The following is a 21,638-nucleotide window of genomic DNA, read 5'->3' as shown; positions in this document are numbered from 1 at the left end:
AACCTTTTAGATGGGCCATATTAATTGATGTAATTCTACCATTTCTATGATAAACATGAATGTAATTAAGGCCAGATGGATTTGGGAAAGAGATAGAGTGCTAGTTACAGTTACACATGGGGGAGGAGGGTTACAGTTGGGGGAGAGAGGAACAGTTGGGGGGTAATGGACTGGGATGGTCATGTAGATATAAAGGGAGTAAGTGGGGGTTAAATAGAGATCTTATAAACTCCAAACAATTATTATTATTATCATTATCATTATTATTATTACTAGCCAAGCTACACCCTAGTTGGAAAAGCAAGATGCTATAACTCCAACGGCTCCAACCGGAAAAATAGCCCAGTAAGGAAAGGAAACAAGGAAATAAATAAAAGATATAAGAAGTAATGAGCAAGTAAAATAAAATATTTAAAAAACGCTAACAACATTAAAACAGATAATTAATATATAACCTATAAAAGGACTTACGTCAGCCTGTTCAACATAAAAAACATTTGCTGCAACTTTCAACTTTTGAAGTTCTACCGATTCAACTACACGATTAGGAAGATCATTCCACAACTTGGTCACAGCTGGAAAAGGACTTATAGAACACTGTGTAGTATTGGGGGGAGAAGGAGAACTGGGGAAAAATCATCTGTGGAATAATAAAAGTGAGGAATATGATATTGTAGTCAGAAGAACGCGAAGAATGAAGAGACCTTGTGAAGGACCACTGATCCTGCAAGCAATATTTGGGATTGAGGGAAGGGGAAGAAGTAATTGAGAAGGGAATCTTCAGGTGCGTATATAAGGGAGGGGGAGGGGGGAGGATGAAGGCTCAAGTTAGGGAGAAGCAGGAGGGAGAAGGAGGAGAAAGCTATCTAATAGGCAAGGCAAGAAGCCACTTGTCCCAGTCAACACAGTTGTGGATGGAACATTGCTGAACATGGTGGGATGTGTGCCGCGATTTAAGTCTTGTCTCGTTGCTCTTTAAATTCCTAAATAACATGCGTCTCCTCAAGTATATAGTGTTGACCCTGACCGCGGCCACTTGCATTGCCGTTGCGCTGATCTGTGCATTTCTGCAGGACGAGCATTCGATTGTGCCCGTCATCATACCATCCAAGGAGTACCTCGCCATCACTAACATCTCGTCTAACCCTTTTCATGCCTCTAATATTAAGAAACCGAGAACTAAGCCTCATGATAAAAAGCACGTCGAATCCAGACAGAGCACAACCAACATTTCGTCGAACACAACCAGAACTGTTTCGTCATCTATCCCTTCTAGTGTTGTGTCAAATGCATCTTTGGCTTTGACTAGCCAAGGAAGCTCACTGGACCACCAAAGCACCACCGGTATCTCGTCAAACACGTCCCACTCGGTGACACTATCCGCATGGACCTCCGAGAAGGAAGAAATGGTAAGAAACAGATACGAACTCCGGAAGGACTTGCTGAAGGAGAAATGCCTCACGACTTCAGGATATCACGTAGGAGAGGGTCTACTGGCGTTGCCACTGTTTTCTTGTTACAACGACAAGTACAAGGTCCTCGGCTGCGTTTCCGCTAAGGTACTGAGCGTACTTGTAATGCCTCATTAACTTACCTACTATTCTACTTGCGAACGAAGATGTACGTAGATGCATGGAAAGACGGAAAATAAGCTGTCGCGGAGGATGTCTGCGCTCTACTGAGTGCCCCTCTAGTTGTGTGTTTATTTTTTGTTTTGTTTTTGTTGACTAGATTATTAACAGCATTCATCCATGTTTTATTTAAAATTGCATAGGCATAGAAGGATAGAGACGGTCAATAAAGGAACTGGTTAATTTCTATTATCTATTTATATATATATATATATATATATATATATGAATATATATATATACATATATATACATATATATACATATATATACATTTATATATTTATAGACAGATAGATAGATAGATGTAGGACTTAATTTTTCCCCAGACGCCTATGTGACGTGTACCTATTGGGTAACACTGCAACTGACCACTTCACCCCCGTACTTGAATGGAGATCTAAACCTATCTCTTTTGGCAACAGACTTCAAGTTTGAACAAACAAACACATTTAAGCGAATAAGTTTTTTTATTTAATTGATGACAAAAAGAAATTCTAATTCGCCTTTGGCACTTACACGTTTTATTTCAATTCTATTTTACTTATTTTATTTTCTTATTTTTAGTTAATGTTCGTTTGGCGTGATGACTAATATTGTGGTCCGTCCCAGTTTAACTCATTTCTTAGATTCTACCTTGAAGCAAACGTGTTATGATAACTGTGTGTGTGCGTGTGTGAGAGAGAGAGAGAGAGAGAGAGAGAGAGAGAGAGAGAGAGAGAGAGAGAGAGAGAGAGAGAGAGAAAATACATGTATTCAAAGATGTATTTGTTTTCCAATGGCTAGAGAGAGAGAGAGAGAGAGAGAGAGAGAGAGAGAGAGAGAGAGAGAGAATACAGATGTATTTATTTTCCAATGACTAAAGTCAAGTCTGCGGGACTGTACAAACTCCACATTACCGCTTCCCATCGTCCATCCTCTCGCCACTGGTCTTGATACTAATATCCGTAATAAAGGCTCCCTTTTCTTCACTATGGGTCAGTACTTTATGTAAAAAAAAATATCGTTTCTAGTTCAAATAAGTCCTATATGTAAGGGAAATTCAAGTCATATGTTACTTTGCCATTACTTTGAATTATTTAAAGCAACAAACATGAATTTTGTCAAGTGTTGGTCTACCCAATGGATTATATACCTGGCAATTTCTCGACTATGAGGGTTTGAAATCCATCTAACGCCTCCCCCCCCCCTTACAAGAGACTTGGGCCTGGGGGTGGGTAGGTGAAAATTGAATATGTAAGAAATATAACGAAAAAATGAGCAAGGAAAAAGATATTTCAAGTGAGGCAGGTATTCACTTCTGATTTCTGATATGCTCTTTCCTCTGGCCTTAATGTGTCAATTACGGCTAATTACTATTCACAAGCTGTCATAGCACGAGTCAGGGAAACGAGAATGGGGTCATTTCTTATAGAAAAACACGCTCTTCTACCGATGCTAAGCCAAACAAAAGGATTGGAAGCAATGTTAACAGCTAGCGAAATCCTTAACCAAAACTGAATGAGTCCTAGAAGATTGGCGGGAGCCACAGTGGGTCACATTGAGGTGGTTTACCTCCATATAATAATTCTAATTCATTAATTAGGGTAACGTCGTCCTTGTACATAAAATCTAGCTGAACCTGTGGAATTTTCGCCCTTCCTCTGCACTTCCAGAATAATTTCACATTGCTGTTCAATGTCTCCAACACCATGTACTTAATATTCTTTATGTAATTTTAGGAGAGAAATTTTTCAAACTATGTCATCATCTTCATTATGGTTAACTAAAAATACTCAACCACTTTAACACCAAATGCAAGAACTATATCTCAATAAATTTCATATACTGAATTGGAAGTAAGTTTAAATACCTGGAAACGTTTCTACTGTACACAATAATCACGAAATAGTAATGATGTGATCATCAACTGCATACCTCACAAATCTGATATATGAATTACATACCAACATTAAACAAAGATACAGTCCTTCCATCAGAAACCATTTCTAAGCTAAAGGGTCGGTTGCCTTGATGAAACATCTCCAGCTATTTCTCCACATCTTCCTCCAACTCATCCATACCATGTGACCCTTAACCTCCTTTTTGACCTTTTGACCCCTAACGGGTTCCATATACTCACTCTTCAGTCACTCCCCAACACCAGATCTTAATATTTGTCCATATAATCTCAACGTTAACTCTCTTAACATCATTATTATTATTGTTATCATTATTGCTAGCCAAGCTACAACCATAGTTGGAAAAGCAAGATGCTATAGAAGATAGTAGTTTGGCTAGGGCACCAGCCACTAGTTGAGATACTACCGCTAGAGAGTTATGAGGTCTTTTGACTGGCCAGACAATACTATATGGGATTCTTCTCTCTAGTTACGAATTATTTTCCCTCCCCCCACCCACACACACTTAATAGTCTGGCCTATTCTTTACATACTATCCTCTGTCCTCATACACCTGACAACACAGATTACCAAACAGACCTTCTTCACCCGAGGGGTTAACTACTGCACTGTAATTGTTCAGTGGCTACTTTCCTCTTTACTTATGGTAAGCAGCTCTTCTAGGAGAAGGACACCCCAAAATCAAACCATAGTTCTCTAGTCTTGGGTAGTGCAATAGCCTCTGTACCATGGTCTTCCACTGGCTTGGGTTAGAGTTCTCTTGCTTGAGAGTACATTCGAGCACTTTTCTTACAATATTTTTTTCCCTTTTTCCTTTCCTCACTGGGCTATTTTCCCTGTTGGATCCCTTGGGCTTATAGCATTCTGCTCTTCCAACAGGGGTTCTAGCTTAGCAAGTAATAATAATAATAATAATAATAAGAATATAAGCCCAAGGGCTCCAACAGGGAAAAATAGCCCATGGAGAAAATGGAATAAGGAAATAAATAAACGATATGAGAAAAAATTAACAATAGAATATTTTAAAAACAATAGATATGTCACTATAAAAAGACTTATGCCAACCGGTTTAATTGTAGAACATAAATCGTTTTCAGTATTTGACTTTTTTTCGCCACGTACTACACTTACCACTAGCAACCATTTCTCCCAAGGATTCCATACCACTTTCAACCGCAGCTCTTCACTCTAACTCTAGCTTAAAACTAGATCTCAGTATTTGAAACTGCCTACCAGTTTTAACATATGCTTCTTCTCTCTTTCATAAATAACCTGCCACCTCCCTACTTGCCAGACACCATTTACCAGTATTCAAGAGGTTTCTGCCCCACTCAACATTTTATGACGACACACACACCATTGCAGCTGTCATAAGTTATCAGCAATGCAACCAGCTTTTGATTTAACAAGTCGATTTACCAGGAATCATTTATTCTTATGGTCACTTCTTGCAAAATGTAGAGTTCAGTAGTGGTGTCCAAACACCCGCTAAATAAAGACATCTAATGATTGCAGACGTCACCATAATATTGTATGAAGCGAGCTAAATACTTCTTGATGTTAGCTTTACTTAATCGTACTCTCCAACCTTTCTATTTTACCATAATAATGGATAAACGGAGCTAAAGACTTATTGATATTAACTTACTTAATCGTATCCTTCAACCTTTCTATTTCCCCATAATAATGCGTAAAAAGAGCTAAAGACCTTATGATGTTAGCTTTACTTAATCGTACCCTTCAACCTTTCTATTTCCCCATAATAATGCGTAAAGCGAGCAAAATACTTATTGATGTTAACTTTACTTAATCGTACTCTTCAACCTTTCTATATCCCCATAATATTGCGTAAAGCGAGCTAAAGACTTCTTGATGTTAGCTTTACTTAATCGTACCCTTCAACCTTTCTATTTCCCCATAATAAGGCGTAAAGTGAGCTAAAGACTTCTTGATGTTAGCTTTACTTAATCGTACCCTTCAACCTTTCTATTTCCCCATAATAATGTGTAAAGTGAGCTAAAGACTTCTTGATGTTAGCTTTACTTAATCGTACCCTTCAACCTTTCTATTTCCCCATAATAATGCGTAAAGTGAGCTAAAGACTTATTGATGTTAACTTCACTTAATCGTACTCTTCAACCTTTCTATTTCCCCATAATATTGCGTAAAGCGAGCTAAAGACTTCTTGATGTTAGCTTTACTTAATCATACCCTTCAACCTTTCTATTTCCCCATAATAAAGCGTAAAGCGAGCTAAAGACTTCTTGATGTTAGCTTTACTTAATCGTACTCTTCAACCTTTCTATTTCACTACAATAACACGTAAAACGAGTTAAAGACTTCCTGATGTTAACTTTAATTAATCGTACTCTTCAACCTTTCTATTTCCCAATAATAATGCGAAAAGCAAGCTAAATACTTATTGATGTTAACTTTATTAAATCGTACTCTTCAACCTTTCTATTTCCCCCATAATATTGCGTAAAACGAGCTAAAGACTTCTTGATGTTAGCTCTACTGAATCGTACCCTTCAACCTTTCTATTTCCCCCATAATAATGCGTAAAGTAAGCTGAAGATTTCTTGATGTTAGCTTTACTTAATCGTACCCTTCAACCTTTCTATTCACCATAATAATGCGTAAAGCGAGCTAAAGACTTCATGATGTTAGCTTTACTTAATCGTACCCTTCAACCTTTCTATTTCCCCATTAAAATACGTAAAGCGAGTTAAAGACTTATTGATGTTAACTTTACTTAATCGTACTCTTCAACCTTTCTATTTCCCCATAATATTGCGTAAAGCAAGCTAAAGACTTCTTGATGTTAGCTTTACTTAATCATACCCTTCAACCTTTCTATTTCCCCATAATAATGCGTAAAGCGAGCTAAAGACTTCTTGATGTTAGCGTTACTTAATCGTACCCTTCAACCTTTCTATTTCCTCATAATAATGCGTAAAGTGAGCTAAAGACTTATTGATATTAGCTTTACTTAATCGTACTCTTCAACCTTTCTATTTCCACATAATATTGGGTAAAGCGAGTTAAAGACTTCTTGATGTTAACTTTACTTAATCGTACCCTTCAACCTTTCTATTTCCCCATAATATTGCATAAAGCGTGCTAAAGACTTCTTGATGTTAACTAATCGTACTCTTCAACCTTTCTATTTTCTCAAAATATTGCATAAAGTGAGATAAAAACTTCTTGATGTTAACTTTACTTAATCTTACTCTTCAACCTTTCTATTTCATCATAATATTGTGTAAAGCGAGTTAAAGACTTCTTGATGTCAATTCACATAATCATACTCTTCAACCTTTCCAATTCCCCATAATATTGTGTAAAGCGAATTAAAGACTTCTTGATGTCAATTCACATAATCATACACTTCAACCTTCCTAATTCACCATAATATTGCATAAAGCGAGTTACAGACTTCTTGATGTTAACTTTACTTAATCGTACTCTTCAACCTTTCTATTTAATCATAATATTGCACAAAGCGAGTTAAAGACTTCTTGATGTCAACTTCACTTAATCATACTTTTCAACCTTTCTATTACCCCTAATATCATGTGAAGCTAGTTAAAGATTTTTTTATGTCAGCTTCACTTTATTGTACTTTTCAACCTTTCTATTTCCCCATAATATTGGGTAGAGCGAGTTAAAGACTTCTTGATGTTAACTTTAGTTAATCGTACTCTTCAACTTTTCTATTTCCTCATAATAATGCATAAAGTGAGTTACAGACTTCTTGATGTCAACTTTACTTAATCATACTCTTCAACCTTTTGTATTTCCCCATAAAATTGCATGAAGCGACTAAAGACTTCTTGATATTAGCTTTACTTAGTCGTACTCTTCAACCTTTCTATTTCCCCATAATAGTGCGTAAAGCGAGCTAAAGACTAATTGATGTTATCTTTACTTAATCGTACACTTCAACCTTTCTATTTCACTACAATAATGTGTAAAGCGAGCTAAATACTTCTTGATGGTAACAACATTTCTATTTCCCCATAATATTGCGTAAAGCGAGCTAAAGACTTATTGATGTTATCTCTACTTAATCGTACTCTTCAACCTTTCTATTTCACTACAATAACATGTAAAGCGAGTTGAAGACTTCTTGATGTTAACTTTAATTAATCGTACTCTTCAACCTTTCTATTTCCCCATAATAATGCGTAAAGCGAGCTAAAGACTTCTTGATGTCAACTTTACTTTATCATACTCTTCAACCTCTCTAATTCACCATAATATTGCATAAAGCGATTTAAAGACTTCTTGATGTCAACTTTACTTAATCGTACTCTTCAACTTTTCTATTTCACCATAATCATCCTTAAAGTGAGTCTAAAGACTTCTTGTTTGTTAACTTTACTTAATCATACTCTTCAATCTTTCTATTTCACCATAATATTGCGTAAAGCGAGCTAAAGACTTCTTGATGTCAACTTTACTTTATCATACTCTTCAACCTCTCTAATTCACCATAATATTGCGTAAAGCGATTTAAAGACTTCTTGATGTCAACTTTACTTAATCGTACTCTTCAACCTTTCTATTTCACCATAAAATTACTTAAAGCGAGTTAAAGACTTCTTGATGTCAACTTTACTTAATCGTACTCTTCAACCTTTCTATTTCACAGGCAGGAGCCAGCACGTGGATGACGCACTTCCTAAGGATGAGTGGATACACTGAACCCATAGAGAATCCACACACGGAATGGGCCCACAGATTGGTGAGAGCTAGGTGAGCGACAGTCAGTACCCTTAGGGTACATAATGTAATACTTTGCCATTTTCTACAAATATGGACTAAGCAGCTCTTCTAGATGGATACTACAAAATCAAAGTATTGTTCCCTAGTCTTGGGTAGTACCATGGCCTTCCATTGTCTTGGATAAGATTTCTCTTGCTTAAGGGTACACTCGGCCTTGCTGTTCTATCATATTTTTCTTTATCTTGTTTTTTTAAGTTTTTATAGTTTACATTTGAAAGATATAAGTTAATGTTGTAACTGTTCTTTAAATCATTATTATTGTTTATAGCTTCTCTTGTACTTTATTTATTTCCTTGTTTCATTATCTCACTGGGCTATTTTTCCCTGTTTGAGCTCTTGGGCTTACATCATCTTGCTTTTCCAACTAGGGTTATAGCTTAGGCGTTGGGCATAACTGGCCGTACTACCAGCTACGGGGGGTATACGGGCAAAATCTGTGTGAAATCGTGGGTGTGACGCAAGGGGCACACAAGTCTTCGACCTCGTAGCCCGCCGTATACCAGCCGCAGAATCTTCACTCGCTGCACTAAAATGTTCTGCGGCAGTCAAGAAAATTTGTAGTCGCAGACAGGATGCACGTCTGACGCAAGTAAGCCGTGTGTGTGACTTACGTGCAACTTAAGTGCAATAGGCTTTTCTGTGGCATGATCTCCACACATTGGTCATGCGTGTAATTTGCGTGTAACTTGCGTCACAAGTACGAGCCCCGCACATTTGTCGTACGGAATTAAAGGAAGTACGTGCAGATTCTGTGGCTGGTATACGGCGGGCTACGAGGTCAAAGACTGTCACGTGTCCCTTGCGTCACACCCACGATTTCACACATATTTTGCCCGTATACCCCACGTAGCTGGTAGTACGGCCAGTTGTACCCAAAGCCTTACATCGCAGATGTTCATGGTTACGACTGAAAAATTCCCAGACATGTACGGCTAAAAAATTCGAACGGGGAGTTGTGCCCAACGCCTTGGCTTATAATAATAATAATAATAATAGTAACAATAATAATAATAGGGAAAAGGAGAGGGGAAAAATAAACATAATATCTCCAGTACTTTTTGTTGACTTCCAGGCAAGTCTTACAACGTCAACAAGTTGCCGAAGTACTGAATTCGCCGTCAACCACCAGATTTATCTCTGTCCGCCACCCAATAAGCCGTTTGATCTCCGCCTACAACAACAAGTTCTACTACGGACGGGTTCACGTGCCCCGTGAGGGCATGGGTGGGACGTAAGTTCCTTGATAACTGATTTAATGTTGTATAATGATGGTATAACTCTAGGTGACTTATAGTTGAGTATGCTTGAGATTTTTTTTTATAGATGGGTAACGTGATGTTAATTGATTTGTTATGGTTGACTGAATATTTCAGTCTATTGTATCATCCTTAGCTATTATTATTTGATTAAGCAATTTAATGGGGCATGGTTTAATTATAAATCTCTTCGACATGCACTACACTGAACTAAATGGAAAAACTCACAACACACACACACCCACACACACACACACACACATATATATATATATATATATATATATATATATGTATATATATATAATATACATACATACATACATACATACATACATGCCATTCTTAGACGTTGTTATTCCACAGCAAGACAAGGCCTCAGAAGCCATATCCCTCCACACACGTCTGTTTATGGTCTTTCTATGACAGTCTATACACAAAAATTTTCCCACCTCGTCAATCCATTGCCTTCACTTTCTTCCCCTGATTCGTTAGCAAACTTTAGGGACCACTTCTGTTATTCTTAATGTCAATCTATTCGTTGTCATTCTCATTATATGTCCTCCCCATGTCCATTTCTTTTTCTTACATGTTGTTAGAACATCCTCTACTTAAGTTTGTTCTCGTGTCCATTTTCTTTTACTGGGTCTTAGTGTCATTCCCATCATTAGTTTTTCTATAGTTCTTTCAGCTGCTACAAGCTAATGTTCTAAGGCTGCAGTAACGCTCCAAGTTTCTGATGCATAAATCAATACCGGTACGACCATATGACTAAATAGTTTTCTTTTTAGAGAAAGTGGCATTTTAATTTTCATAATATAATTTTGTTTACCAAATGCTCTACATACCATGCTTATCCTTCTTTTAATTTCGGTCTCGTGTCCCGGGGAAACACTTACTGTCTGTCCTAAGTATGTATATTCATTAACAATCTAGAGGTGTGTCCATATGTCTTGTTTGGTGTCACTGCATTTTCAATGTACGTCATCTTAGTTTTACTCATTCATTTTCAATCCAACACTTCTGCATTCTCTATTCAAGTCTTCTATCATCTTTTGTAATTCCTCTAAATAGAACTACTATGTCATCTGTAAGTCTTAAGTCTTTAAGTTTGTTTATTGTTTTGGAGAGTTCTGCCAATTCTATTTCATCTCTCTTGGATTTTACCCTCATTTCCAATCTTTTCTTCATTATGTTTTTGGTCTTTACTGATAGCTTTCCTTGATCTTGTTTAGGAACATTTTCACCAATCTCTAGTGATGATTGCAATTCAAATTTTGGTAATTTGGTAATTAATCTTCTTTACATGCTTCCATTTCATCATTTGGCTGGAAGCACCTAAACAAAACGATTAATTACCTCGTTTGCTCTTATGACCTTATTGAGGAGTCAATCAAGTAAATACATAAATACATAAGAGGGTTAAATGGTAGGAATGACCTCTATGAATTTATGTGACGTAAGCCTACTACAAAACAATTTTCATTCTCCCTCCTTACCATAATTCACAATGTCAATAAAAAAATATTTAATTTACAAATAGTTAATCAAGATTAAGTCTATTAAAACACTTTTATTTAGAGCATATTCCTTATGTTTGAACTGGCATAACTTCCATTAGGAAGTTTCATTTTCATAAGGCTATTTTACATAAGATTGTTATCATTCACACCTTGATGACAAAATTGATAATAAATTTCTTAATAATATTTTTCAGCCTGAATATAAATGTCCTGATGTTCCCAAATAACTAGTGTATCCATATGTCAATTTTAAGTTTATATTAAAAAAAAACACTTTGAATATTGGCAGACTTTTCAGGTTCAAAGACACCCTCCCGGAGTCGATGTGGTCCTTCGGTGTTTACTAGTATACTTGTCTAAAATGTAATTTTGGGAACTATAAACAAAAATTATATCATCAATTTCTAATGTAAAAATAATTTCGTATTTGGTGTAGCCCTGATGATGGGAATGGAATCTCGAATATATACATACACACACACATACACACACACACATATATATATATATATATATATATACAACGATCAGTAACCTGTGGTAGGTCGACAGTCCTGGTGGATCGGGGAGAAAGGAATTCCAAAATCAAGCCCAAGGACTTGCTTAGAACTGGTTGGTTAACAAACCCCTAATATCTTTAAAAATGAAACGCATATACAGAACAAGGTCAAAAGAATATAAAAGGTCAAATTACCACTCATTGCTGATGCAGGTGACCAGGGCTTATGACCAAACCACACCAATATTGTCCTAGTAGTGACGTCATTAGTAGGAATAGCTCTCTCTCTCTCTCTCTCTCTCTCTCTCTCTCTCTCTCTCTCTCTCTCTCTCTCTCTCTCTCTCTCTCTCTCTCTCTTATTTTGTCAGTCCATTTTTTATATATCAACTGCCTGTCTCTTTGAGGGTTATGGGCACAGGAGCTGATTATCTTTACTTTAGTTTCACACTTTATGACATAGGAAACTGCAGATATATTACTTGAACAACTGCTAGTCCAGTCCAATACAGTCCACTACTTATTGTCTTTATCATCAATGCTATCAAAAGGAAAGTACAGCCTTATTGAAGAACGGCGAACTCAAATCTAAAACTTCTCTCCCTCAGGGCCCTATACATAAAACTTATCATGGAGATGGAAGGCACCAAATTTCATGAGGATCAGCCAGTGATGGTCACCTTCCGCCAGTTCATCAACTTGATTCTCTACCAAAAGGTTATTTTCTTGAGATAATGTTTTAACTTTTTAGCTTTTAATTACCTAATATTTATTCTGCGAGCTAACATCTAAATCTAAATATTTTTTCTGGCTTTGAAATGCATAGAATGAGTATGCACGAGTAAACGTAGAAAGTACAATGTTCCTTTTGAAATGTTTGTCTATATTCTGTATAGTCATGTCTTCAGAGAGAGAGAGAGAGAGAGAGAGAGAGAGAGAGAGAGAGAGAGAGAGAGAGAGAGAGAGAGAGAGAGAATTACCTTAATTCGGAAGATGTGGAAAAGGTCTAAAATGAGAGAACAGATTTCAATTTTAATTCCATTTTATAAGTCAAATACCCTAGCTAGGGTCAGAAGTTAAAGGCTATTCATTAAGCAGGTTAAAGTGACTATATAAAGTCTTCCATTATGCTTAGTAGTCTGTAGCTGTGTATTATCAATCACAAACTACCTGTGACAGGTCGTGTGACCAGAAGTCGGCAAACTTTTATTAGCTAAAATCCGACTACTCGTGGACTCAGTCAGCAAACTATAATTAGCTACAATTGGATAAGTTGAGGACACACAGAAGTATAATGAGCTAGAATATTATTAGTCTTGGGCAGTTAGCGAACTATAATTAACTATATCGTGACTAGTTTTGGCACAGTCAGTGAATTATAGTGAGCTAGCATGCTACTAGTCATGGACACAGTCCGCAAACTATAATTACCTAGAATACGATTAATTGTGGACACAGTTGGCAAACTATAATGAGCTAGAACACTACTAGACTTGGACTGTCAGCAAACTATAATTAGTTAGAATACGACAAGTTGTGGAAACATTCAGCGAATTATCATGATCTAGAAAGCGATTAGTCGCTGACACAATCAGAAAACTATAATTTGCTAGAATGCGACTAGATTTGGACATGGATGGCGAACTATAATGAGCTAGAGTGCATCTAGTCGTGGACACAGTTGGCAAACTAATATGAGCTAAAATGCGCTTAGTCGTGGATAGTCAGCGAACTATGATGAGCTAGAAGGCAACTAGTTATGGACACAGTCGCCAAACTATAATAAGCTAGATTGTGACTGATCGTACAGACAGTCGACGAACTATAGTTAGCTAAAATATGACTAGTTGCTATCATAGTTAGCGAATTGTTATCAGCCTGAAACAGTCAGCAAACTATAATTAGTTAGAATGGAACTAGTCGTGGGCACAGTCGCCAACTATGAGCTAAAATGCTACTAGTCTTGGATAGTCAGTGAACTGCAATTAACTAGAATGCGACTAGTTTTGGATAAACGATGAATTATAATGAACTAAAATGTGATCAGTTGGGGACTCAGTTGGCAAACTATAATTAACTAGAATGTGACTAGTTGAGGATACAGTCCACGTACTATAATGAGCTAGCATATTTATAGACAGTCAGCGAATTATAATTAATTAGAATATGACTAGATGTGGAAACATTCAGCGAATTATAGTGATCTAGAAAGCAACTTTCGTTGACAAAGTCGGCAAACTATAATTAGTTAGAATGTGACTAGTTGTGAACACAGTCGACGAACTATAATGAGCTAGAATGCGATTAGTCATGGACACAGTTGGCGAACTACTATAATGAGCTAGAAGGCGACTAGTTATGGACACAGTCGGCAAACTAAATATGAGCTAGAATGCGACTAGTCATGGACACAGTCAACGTACTACAATTAGCTAGAATGCGACTAGTTGTGGACACAGTTGGAGAACTATAATGATCTACACTGCGATTAGTTGTGGACACAGTTGGAAAACTATAATGAGCTAGAACGTGACTGGTCGTGGACACATTCGTTGTACTATAATTAGCTAGAATGCATCTAGTTGTGGACACATTGGGCGAACTATAATGAGCTAGAATGCTGCTAGTCATAGACACCGTCAGTAAAGTATAATGAGCTAAGATGCTGCTAGTCGTAGTCACCGTCAGTAAACTATAATGAGCTAGGATGCAGCTTAGTCGTAACCACAGATGGCTAATCATAATAAGATCGAATGCTAATAGTCTTGGACAGTTAGCGAACTATCATTAGCTAGAAATTGACTAGTTGTAGACACAGTCGACGAACTATAGTTAGCTAAAAAAGTGACCACTTGTGGGCACAATGTGTTAATTAGGTATTCCATGTCTACCTTTGTGACCATATTGTGCTGCTAGTCAGAGAGCAGATCTGGGAAAAAACACCATCAGATGACCATTGGCGATAATTAAGCTCCATACGATTCTACAGCGATGCGAACTCCTGTGCGACCTAAACAAATTCCATTTCTTTTAATTTCGAGCTCTCCTGGAAAAGGGCCTAGATGAAACCAATAACCACTAGTCTTAAAATTTCAAAATATTCTTTAAATTTGTATTTCTATCACCTCTTACATGACCAAGGTCTTAAATATTAAGTGTTCCTAATTGCCTCAATAACTTCTTACAGACAAAAGGAATTCAAAATATCAACAATCACTGGGGACCTCAGTACAACCTGTGCTATGCCTGTTCTGTCCCCTACGACTACATAATCAAGCAGGAGACGTTTGATGAGGATCTCCAGTACCTGACTGACAAGCTAAATATAACCGAGGTCAAGGTCAGCCTCAAATCAAACCGCTTCGGCGAATCGAACAAGACCTACGAGGATCACTTCAGAGATATACCCAAGGACCTAATCAAGAAAATCTTGAATCTTTATCGGCTTGATTTTCTCCTATTTGGTTATAAGGTGCCAAAATTCTTCAAAGATCTCTTGTCACCTCAGAGATAGTGTTCAAATGTACAGTAGTTTCATATTTCCAACATGGGGATTAAATATGATTTTTGATGATGTAAAAATATATTGAAACCAGCGTTTATGTGATCAAATGTGATTTTGGATTTTGTGAATTTTATCTAAACACAATGGCAGATGTATTTAGATGTATAATAGTTGTCAAGTATACTTGAAAATAACTAACGAGTGTATTAAAAGACAGTAATCTATATAACTAAAACATGAACTTACTGAAACGGTAATCAAATGAGTAATTGTACTTGAAGATATGTATCAAGTTTACCTAAAGAAAATAATGATCTGCATTTTGAAATTCAAAGATAGTGACCATGAGTATTCAAAGAGAATAGTCAGGAATTTGTAAACGGGTACAAATACTGACAATAGTCAAATTTATCTAAAAGGTAGTCAAGTATATTTATTTTTGCCTGTCTACAGATTTTACTTCTATCTACGTCTCCTCTCAGTCCTGTCGTAGCCCTTCCTTTCTCCAGCAGCAAGTCAGGATTTTCCCTTCTGAACTCCTTTATCTCCTTTCAGTCCTCTCGTAGGCCTTCCTTTCCCCTGGAGCAAGTCACGATTTTCCCTTCTGAACTCCTTTATCTCCTCTCAGTCCTCTCGTAGGCCTTCCATTCCCCTGGGGCAAGTCACAATTTTCCCTTCTGAACTCCTTTATCTCCTCTCAGTCCTCTCGTAGGCCTTCCATTCCCCTGGGGCAAGTCACGATTTTCCCTTCTGAACTCCTTTATCTCCTCTCAGTCCTCTCGTACGCCTTCCATTCCCCAGGGGCAAGTCACGATTTTCCCTTCTGAACTCCTTTATCTCCTCTCAGTTCTCTCGTAGGCCTTCCATTCCCCGGCGGAGAGGCACAATTTTCCCTTCTGATCTCCTTTATCTCCTCTCAGTCCTCTCGTAAGCCTTCCATTCCCCAGCGGCAAGTTACGATTTTCCCTTCTGATCTCCTTTATCTCCTCTCAGTCCTCTCGTAGGCCTTTCATTCCCTAGCGGCAAGTCCCGATTTTCCCTTCTGAACTCCTTTATCTACTCTCAGTAGAAAGTCACGATTTTCCCTTCTGAACTCCTTTATCTCCTCTCAGTCCTCTCGTAGCCCTTCCATTCTCCAGCGGCAGGGAAAGTCACGATTTTCCCTTCTGAACTCCTTTATCTCCTCTCAGTCCTCTCGTAGGCCTTCCATTCTGCAGCGGCAGGGAAAGTCACGATTTTCCCTTCTAAACTCCTTTATTTCCTCTCAGTCCTCTCGTAGGCCTTCCATTCTGCAACGGCAGGGAAAGTAACGATTTCCCCTTCTGAACTCCTTTATCTCCTCTCAGTCCTCTCGTAGGCCTTCCATTCTGCAGCGGCAAGGCAAGGCACGATTTTCCCTTCTGAACTCCTTTATCTCCTCTCAGTCCTCTCGTAGGCCTTCCATTCTGCAGCGGCAAGGCAAGGCACGATTTTCCCTTCTGAACTCCTTTATCTCCTCTCAGTCCTCTCGTAGGCCTTCCATTCTGCAGCGGCAAGGCAAGGCAAGATTTTCCCTTCTGAAATCCTTTATCTCCTCTCAGTCCTCTCGTAGCCCTTCCATTCTCCAGCGGCAAGGCAATATTTTCCCTTCTGAACTCCTTTATCTCCTCTCAGTCCTCTCGTAGCCCTTCCATTCTCCAGCGGCAAGGCAAGATTTTCCCTTCTGAACTCCTTTATCTCCTCTCGTAGGCCTTCCATTCTCCAGGAGCAAGTCATGATTTTCCCTCCTGAACTCCTTTATCTCCTCTCAGTCCTCTCGTAGGCCTTCCATTCTCCAGCAGCAAGTCATGATTTTCCCTTCTGAACTCCTTTATCTCCTCTCAGTCCTCTCGTAGGCCTTCCATTCTCCAGCAGCAAGTCATGATTTTCCCTTCTAAACTCCTTTATCTCCTCTCAGTCCTCTCGTAGCCCTTCCTTTCTCCAGCAGCAAGTCATGATTTTCCCTTCTGAACTCTTTATCTCCTCTCAGTCCTCTCGTAGGCCTTCCATTGTCCAGAGGCAAGTCATGATTTTCCCTTCTGAACTCCTGCATCTCCTCTCAGTCCTCTAGTAGGCCTTCCTTTCTCCAGAGGCAAGTCATGATTTTCCCTTCTGAACTCCTTTGTCTACTCTCAGTCCTCTCGTAGCCCTTCCTTCTCCAGAGGCAAGTCATGATTTTCCCTTCTGAACTCCTTCATCTCCTCTCAGTCTTCTCGTAGGCCTTCCATTCTCCAGCAGCAAGTCATGATTTTCCTTTCTGAACTCTTAATCTCCTCTCAGTCCTCTCGTAGGCCTTCCATTCTCCAGCAGCAAGTCATGATTTTCCCTTCTGAACTCCTTTATCACCTCTCAGTCCTCTCGTAGCCCTTCCTTTCTCCAAAGGCAAGTCACGATTTTCCCTTCTGAACTCCTTAATCTACTCTCAGTCCTCTCGTAGCCCTTTCTTTCTCCAGAGGCAAGTCATGTTTTTCCTTTCTGAACTCCTTCATCTCCTCTCAGTCCTCTTGTAGGCCTTCCATTCTCCAGCAACAAGTCATGATTTTCCCTTCTGAACTCCTTTATCTCCTCTCAGTCCTCTCGTAGGCCTTCCATTCTCCAGTAGCAAGTCATGATTTTCCCTTCTGAACTCCTTTATCTCCTCTCAGTCCTCTCGTAGCCCTTTCTTTCTCCAAAGGCAAGTCATGATTTTCCCTTCTGAACTCCTTTATCTCCTCTCAGTCCTCTCGTAACCCTTCCTTTCTCCAGCAGTAAGTCATGATTTTTCCCTTCTGAACTCCTTTATCTCCTCTCAGTCCTCTCGTAACCCTTCCTTTCTTCAGAAGCAAGTCATGATTTCTCCTTCTGAACTCCTTTATCTCCTCTCAGTCCTTTCGTACCCCTTCCTTTCTCCAGCAGTAAGTCCAAAACTACCCTTATGAACTCCTTTATCTCCACTCAGTCATCTCGTAGCCCTTTCTCTCTCCAAAAGGAAGTCCCGGTCTTCCCTTCTGAACTCCTTTATCTCCTGTCAGTCTTCTCGTAACCCTTCCTTTCTCCAGAAGCAAGTCATGATTTTCCCTTCTGAACTCCTTCATCTCCTCTCAGTCCTCTCGTAACCCTTCCTTTCTCCAGCAGCAAGTCAGGATTTTTCCCTTCCGAACTCCTTCATCTCCTCTCAGTCCTCTCGTAACCCTTCCTTTCTCCAGCAGCAAGTCAGGATTTTTCCCTTCTGAACTCCTTCATCTCCTCTCAGTCCTCTCGTAACCCTTCCTTTCTCCAGCAGCAAGTCAGGATTTTTCCCTTCTGAACTCCTTCATCTCCTCTCAGTCCTCTCGTAACCCTTCCTTTCCGAACTCCTTTATCTCCTCTCAGTCCTCTCGTAGCCCTTCCTTTCTCCAGAAGCAAGTCATGATTTTCCCTTCTGAACTCCTTTATCTCCTGTCAGTCTTCTCGTAACCCTTCCTTTCTCCAGAAGCAAGTCCTCGCGTTGTTACTTTCTTTGTATAATCATCGTTTCTTTATATGCTGGATTATCTGCGTGAATGTTGATCACCTTACTGTTATCATCTATAGCTTTGGTATCTACTTTCACACTATGATTGGATTTGAAAATTAGATGTGGTAGGAATATGCAGTAAAATTCAGCAACAACAACAATAACAACAATTGCAGCTGTTTCTGGCCCTCTGCAAGTCAAAGGCCTCATGTACAGTATATTGTATGGTAAGGCAATTTTGGACATGTGGAGGATTAATTTTATTTTAATTTATTTTTTTTGTTTGCCAAATCAAGAGAGAGAGAGAGAGAGAGAGAGAGAGAGAGAGAGAGAGAGAGAGAGAGAGAGTGTGAGTGTGTTTATTTAAGTTTTGTCAGAGAGAGAGAGAGAGAGAGAGAGAGAGAGAGAGAGAGAGAGAGTGTTTACAGTATTGGCTTTAGTTTTGTCACAGAGAGAGAGAGAGAGAGAGTTGTTTTAGTATTGTTAAATAGACATATTTTATTTGCTTTAGCTTTGTCATTAGAGAGAGAGAGAGAGAGAGAGAGAGAGAGAGAGAGAGAGAGAGAGAGTGAGTGAGTGAGTGAGTGTGGGTGTTTATTTACTTAAGTTTTGTCAAACCGCAAGAGAAAGAAAGTGTTTATTTGCTTTAGTTTTGTCAGAGAGAGAGAGAGAGAGAGAATTTCATGTGCTTTAGTTTTGTGTGATCACGCGTGCGCGAGAGAATGTGTGTATGTGCGTTTGTGTGTGCGTGTTTTGTGTGTCCGCGGTGCGCGCCGAAGAACAAGGATAATTAGCGAATGATTGTTTGAAGTTGGAAAGATTGTTGCTATATTTGAGGTTGTTTGTTTACATTTTTTAGCTAGGATAGGCGGTGATGAATGTCTTGGGCGAAAGCATTAGATCTTGGACGATAGAAGGAGTCGGTTCTGCATTTTTTTTGTTCTTCGGAAGCCGGCTGTTAGTGTTTTTATGTTCTGAGTAAGTACTGTTTTTATTTATTTTTGTTAGGCACGTTCATGAGTGATAGAAAGTTTATTATTTATCTTTGATTATAGTGCGATAGTTAAGTTAGGAGTGTTCATAAGTGTTTTTCTTTTTTATTTTGGCAGGCCGCGATTCCTCCTTTGGAGAGTTATTTTTGAATGCCGATCTTTAGTTGACGACCTGGCCTGTATTAGATTGTTTTAAGACTGCTCAGATTGATTTATTTGTTGACGACCCGGACCGAATTTACTTCTGATTGCTGTTGATGATGATGATACCGATGAGGAGGATGATGATGATGATTACGCTCACGGACTAAATCAATGAAAACATTTTTGTATTGACTGAGTGTCAAGTGTTGCCATATTGTGGCGTTGCAACCGAGTTGTGGGGTTGGGCTATAAAAGGACTGTTGGCCCTTGTGTGGACAACGACGTCCACATATAAACAAATATTGGTTTTGGTGTGTCACGTGTGTGTGGATAAAGAGTTCCACTCATAAACAAATATTGGTTTTGGGTGTGGTAATTTTAAGTTGTTAGGGTTTTTTTTTATTTGAATGGTGTTACGGTTGTATATTTAATATTGTTTATGATTCGTGATAAGTGTTTTTTTGGTTTATGATTGCGTTTACTTTTAAGAATATAGTGTTAAGGTTATGTTTTGTTTTCATTTTCCTTCTGTCCAAGAGTCCAGTTTTAAGTAGAGTCAGGGGAAAGTTTGTATTGTGGGATATTGAGAAAGTAGGAGTGATCAAGGGTGTGGGGGGGTTGTGTTTGTTTACATCCCGCTACATAAATTTGGTGCCCGAACAGGGACGACTGTTGAAGGTGGGATTGAAACTGGACTTTTGGACAAGGGTAAATAGGTTTGAAAAATACTTAAAATATTAAAGGTATTGAAATGGAGTTAATGGAAGAACAGTTGCATATTTTAAAGGAGGAATTGCGGTTGTCTAATGAGCGAGAGGAGAGGTTGTTGTTGGAGAATGCGAGGTTAAGTAGTGAGAATGAGGAGATGCAAAGGAAACTTAGGGAACTTCAGGGAACTGTAGAGAGAGTGGAAGAGGGTGTTGAGATGAGGATGCGAGAAAATGAGAAACGAATGGAAGCTATGATAGGGCAAGTAATGGGGATGATGAAAACTGTTATAGGTGAAGGTGCAGTCGGAGGAGTGGCTTCTGCTTCTGGTAACGGGTTGATTGTGGAAGAGGATAGGGTAAGTGATAATGGGGACGGTAGTGATAGTGATATTGAAAGTAAAGGGCCTAGACATAGTAAGATTGGAACGAATGGTGATAGGAAGAAGGAGAAGAAAGGTAAAGATAATGTGAAGAAAGAAAAGAAGAAAGGTCAGGGTGTGAGTGAGGATGATCATGATTGGGTGAAGGTGGTAAGTAAGAAAAAGGTTAAGAAGGGAATAGTTAAAGATAGGACTTTGAGTGTAGAACTAGATTCATTGTATTCAAATGAAGAAGGCAACAAGAAGGGAGTAGACAGTGAAGATAGTAGTGAGAATGAAGTAGAGGAAGTTTGTAAGACAGTGTTTATGAGAGAGGTACCTAGGTGTGAAAGGTTTAATGAACATAGCAGTAGGGATGTATATGACTTCTTTAGGGAATATGAAAAGTTTTGTCAGGCTAAGTATGGGGATAGTAAGAGAGTTTGGGCTAGGGAGTTGGGAGAATTTTTGTCAGGATATTTGTTGACGATGTATGGGGTGATAATGAGTGTAGGAGAGGTTGAGTATGAAAGTGTAAAGAGGAGGATAATTGAACAGGTAAAACGTATGAAAGGTAGTGTTAAGTATAAGCGAAAAAATGATTTTGATGAAGCACAAATGAAGGTGGGTGAAGCAATCTCGATGTATGTATGTCGGTTAGAAACATTGGCTAGAAAGAAGTATGGGGACGAAGGAATAAATGAAAATAAGGAACTAATGAAGAAGTTTTTGGGTACAGTACCAGAGAGTGTGTGTGAGTTTATTAATTTGAAACGGAAGGAGAAAATGAGGTGGACTAGAGAGAGATTGACTTAGAAGAGATATTTTGAGTATAGA

At 38.6% G+C, this 21,638-nt stretch overlaps 1 protein-coding gene across 1 annotated transcript; it reads left to right on the top strand.

Annotated features, from left to right (window-relative positions):
- The first annotated feature begins 908 nt into the window (after window positions 1-908).
- Window positions 909-15,248, top strand: LOC137656108 (carbohydrate sulfotransferase 11-like). Its single transcript, XM_068390285.1, has 5 exons — window positions 909-1,559; window positions 8,190-8,293; window positions 9,396-9,554; window positions 12,207-12,315; window positions 14,786-15,248. The coding sequence occupies exons 1-5, from the start codon at window positions 993-995 to the stop codon at window positions 15,110-15,112; spliced, it is 1,266 nt and encodes a 421-aa protein (XP_068246386.1). The 5' UTR covers window positions 909-992; the 3' UTR covers window positions 15,113-15,248.
- Window positions 15,249-21,638: the final 6,390 nt, after the last annotated feature.

Source organism: Palaemon carinicauda, chromosome 17, assembly GCF_036898095.1.
Source record: "Palaemon carinicauda isolate YSFRI2023 chromosome 17, ASM3689809v2, whole genome shotgun sequence".
NCBI classification, from domain to species: Eukaryota; Metazoa; Arthropoda; class Malacostraca; order Decapoda; family Palaemonidae; genus Palaemon; species Palaemon carinicauda.
The sequence above is the reverse complement of the archived record's forward strand: the minus strand, read 5'-3'. Positions and strand labels throughout refer to the sequence as shown.